Raw genomic sequence first — 4,147 nt, forward strand, 5'->3', positions numbered from 1 at the left:
TAATTTTCTTTAATTCATTTGCTATTAGTGACGTTACGTATTTACGAGTTATGGGCGCGATTTATAAATTTATATTGTGACCGTCCTGAAGCGCCATCTATAGTCTGTGTTTGCTGACTTCATACGAAATACAACTATAATGATGTGCTCCTACGGAAACTAAAAGGAAATTTATGAGAAGTAGCCTGGAATTCAGATCATTCAGAATTACGATGTATAATATTAAAAAATTGCATTAAAACATACATATTCAGTAGTTGCATAAAGTGAGAGGCTCGCGTCTCCGCGTGTAATATTAATGTTTATTAATTAATAATATGATACACATATGAAACGTTGAATAGAGACACGGCTGGAACACTGCAAATATGGAGTACCTATTGAAGATAGGTGCGGGGGCGTGGCCCATCACACCCTGATCCCTGGGACGCCCATGGGACTCCCATAAAGCGGGGTGCAGAGCGTCGTTGGCTACAGTCGACTGTGACACACCAACACACACGCCAGCCATGACATAACATACAGCGGACCGTTTTAACATTGTGTGCACCGACTTATATTCATGTAAGTTCTTTTTCATCATTATTTTTGCTTTGTTTTAAACCGCACGTAAATAGACAAATGAAAGTGTGACGTCTAGTGCGGTGAAGTCATTACGGAGTGTGCGTTAGTCTATGAATTACGGTTTTTCACTGAATAATATCATTAAAATATAAAAATATTTGCGTTAATTTTCGTGATACATACCAAAAAATATATATTCTCAATGAGTCACGTATCATACTCGGCGTCTCGTTCCAGTAGAGATTTGGGTTCAATTTAGGTAATAACGATAATTATATATTTGTGAAGTGTTTGTTAATATTTACTAACTATTTAGAAATTTTTAATTATCACTCTAGAGTGCATATTCTTTTAATCTCACGTAAAATTCAATACAGACCTTTATAACAATCCAGAAGTTATGTTAAAGTAGTTTCCGTTAATGAACTAATGTATATATATATATATATATATATACACATGTATATACCTACATACATACAAACACTTCTAACTTATATAACTTATATATATATATATATAATAAATATAATATACTATATTATTTTAACAACCAATCAATACGTGTGATTATAGTCGTTGCTGCAGGGAAGTCTATAAAAGCCTTATTTTGTGATTAAAAACTATTTGTATATGTATTTATAATAAATATGTCTCAGAGACTGTTATATAAATGTCATTATGGTCATATAATTGTTTTTAAATATAGCTCGTGAGCTAATACGTAACAAATGCTAGGTCGAGGGTGGTCGCGTGTGTGTCGCGTGTCGCTAGCAGGTGGCGACGGACATTTTATGCCTTATTTAATTTCACTGTTTTAACTTAACTTTTAAACTCACTCGGTCTATGGTCACGGTACTTTTATTATTATCATTACAACTATTTGATAATTACTTAATAGCTTAATTTAACCTAATTTTGAATTGCAATAAGAAGTCACAGGTGACTTTTATTTATTTTCTTTTGTTTTGTTGTTCACAAAAATTGCAATTCCATTTTGTCTCTAATTGAAATTAAATAACTTGATATCAATATTAAATGACTTTTTTGAAAATTCCTACTTTGGAACCATATTGTGTGAAATAAAATTATAAATCAGAAGTGTAATAACTATAATAATCATAGCGTGTGTCTGCATGGAGTAAAGACAAATTAACTTTTAAAGCGCCCCCACCGGAAATCACAGTCCGATCGGAAGTGATAAAGTTCAACTGACTTTCCGTAACACATTGCACACCAAACACTTTACCATACGGTTGAGTGACGTGAAAATAACATTAAAACAAACACGGGGAGCGGTCATAAAAATATTTAAAAGCCTCGAACTACTTTCCTTTATACAGAATAATAACATTGTTTCTTTTTTGCAGAGTTAAGAACTATGTACGCGACGGACTTCGACGATTACTGCGACTTCAACGACAGCGTCTGCAGCAATGATTCGGGCTTCGAGAGGTCTCATGCTGACTCCCACGCAACACCCTCATCTGTGAACACTACTCTCAATTTTGATACATCAGACTTAGCTATATCTGTGATATCAAAAGATTCAACTGTCAGGAGGAAACTCTTTCATGACGACTACACCTACATCTTCCCAGATCAGATAAAGGAGGTCACGGAATTCGAAGATTTTAAGCCGATAGATAACACGTCGACACCGATAAAGAAAGAGAAAAAACCTAAAGATCCGAACAAACCCAAGAGGAAATACGCAAACGGAAAGAACAGAGTGACGAGATGTAAAAGTCCCACTCAGATATTGAGAATAAAGAGGAATAGAAGGATGAAGGCCAACGACAGGGAGAGAAACAGAATGCACATGTTGAACGAAGCCTTGGACAGGTTGAGATGTGTCTTACCAACGTTTCCAGAAGACACGAAGCTGACCAAAATAGAAACATTACGTTTTGCTCACAATTATATATTTGCGTTAAGTCAGACGCTTGAATCTCTAGATAATATTAATTGTGGACAACCCAGCGTCGAATATAATAATTACGACAAACTAACTTGTACTGCCGAGAAAGTTAACAAAGACGCCTTCAGGGAGATATTTCTTCCAAACAAGGACGAGTGCGGTGATGGATACAGGAGTTTCCAAGGGTACAGTAAGCCGTTCCCTAACGGATCGAATTTCTTACAAACTTCCGAAGGAGTGTTGATAAATGTTGGAAATGTAACGGTGTCTGTGAATAATAAAGGCGGTAACTGTATCACTTCGACGACCGGGAGCGGCTTCTTCTCTCATCCCTCGAGTCTAGCGGACGACATACATCAAGGTTACCCTCAAAGGCCTTACGATATCACCAGCTACACGGAGGGGTATGATCCCAGGATGCAAAATGCATCGACGGAATACTTTAATCACAAAAATTATGAAATATTCAAAAACGCTTTTGAAACAGCGAAAAATAGGAAGCAAGTCAGCGCCGTCCAGTACAGTAATTACACGAACTTTACAAATTCCTATCACTGCAACGAGAAATACAGTTACACAGACGAGAGTTGTTATCCTCAAAGTAACTATTATAATGATCAAAGATACGTAGGTAGAGATTTTTATAGAGGTCCTAGCATGGTAAATGCACAAATTTAATGTATTTTCCTAGCGTCTAGTCAATGAGTACAAATTATATTTTTATAAGAATTAGGACAATAAATGAAAAGTTCCGTCGGAGTTGAGATGAATTTACCAAAGTTTATGTCTAGTCATATCGATTCAACTGTGAGAATATATTATATATTTTTTATTTTTTGTAAATGGTTGTTTTCTTTTCCTTTTTAAAACAATTTCGAATCGTGTGAAATATTCAAATAGAATAACAATAATAACTTACAACATGAAAGCGATAGATTGAATAACTATCAAGATTATCTTACCTCCTCTTTGTCTTTTGAGAATGACTTATATGAAAGTATCCTATATCATTTATCCCTTTTCATGAATATTATTCAAAGATCGTTTTTATTGACGTTAAATCAAATTAATTTTTCTTTAAATATTTTAATGTGCTATTAAACAAGAACAATGAGGAGTCTGCCATCCATCATACAGAGGAGAACTTCCACTTGATTTACCGCCCTGCAATAATAAAACTAAGAATCATGAATATAAATCAAATTGGAACAATGATTGTTAAAGAGCGAAAAGTTGTGAATGCTTCTGCGCACCCCTGCATAGAGTATTGTTCTCTCTACCAAACTTAGTTTAATATAACGTTATTCAATAACCAGCCTTATGACAACTACAGAAGGTCTTCTCTGTCTGCAGATTTATGTAGGTTCTTAGTTAATAGGGGCACCCGTCGGTTCATGTTACGAAATTTAATGTTTGCTTTGGAAATTCGTTACGGCCTATTTTGTTGTATCTGTATTTGCTTCCATCGATGTTCTAAAAGTTATTGTTACACGGATTACGGTAAATGTTGTACGCGTTATAATGCCATCAATAACTATTGTTAATGCATCTAGCAGAGTTTGATTCTGCTACTAGAATGATACGGTTTGTAACGAATATATTATAGCAGACTTAAAATAAAACATAGAATCTTTTATATGTTTTGTCTTTCCATTCATATTG

General features: G+C 34.7%; 1 protein-coding gene across 2 annotated transcripts; it reads left to right on the top strand.

The window, feature by feature from the left end:
• Positions 1-229: 229 nt before the first annotated feature.
• Positions 230-3,356, top strand: LOC116765774 (basic helix-loop-helix neural transcription factor TAP). Of its 2 annotated transcripts, none has more exons than XM_032655366.2 (2): positions 230-564; positions 1,935-3,356. In XM_032655366.2, exon 2 carries the CDS (start codon positions 1,946-1,948, stop codon positions 3,161-3,163), a length of 1,218 nt encoding a protein of 405 aa, XP_032511257.2. In that variant the 5' UTR covers positions 230-564; positions 1,935-1,945; the 3' UTR covers positions 3,164-3,356. The 2 variants fall into 2 exon arrangements, with proteins under 2 accessions (XP_032511257.2, XP_032511259.2); XM_032655368.2 differs by lacking the exon at positions 230-564 and adding an exon at positions 1,295-1,419.
• Positions 3,357-4,147: the final 791 nt, after the last annotated feature.

The sequence above is a fragment of the Danaus plexippus genome, chromosome 11 (genome assembly GCF_018135715.1).
Source record: "Danaus plexippus chromosome 11, MEX_DaPlex, whole genome shotgun sequence".
NCBI classification, from domain to species: domain Eukaryota; kingdom Metazoa; phylum Arthropoda; class Insecta; order Lepidoptera; family Nymphalidae; genus Danaus; species Danaus plexippus.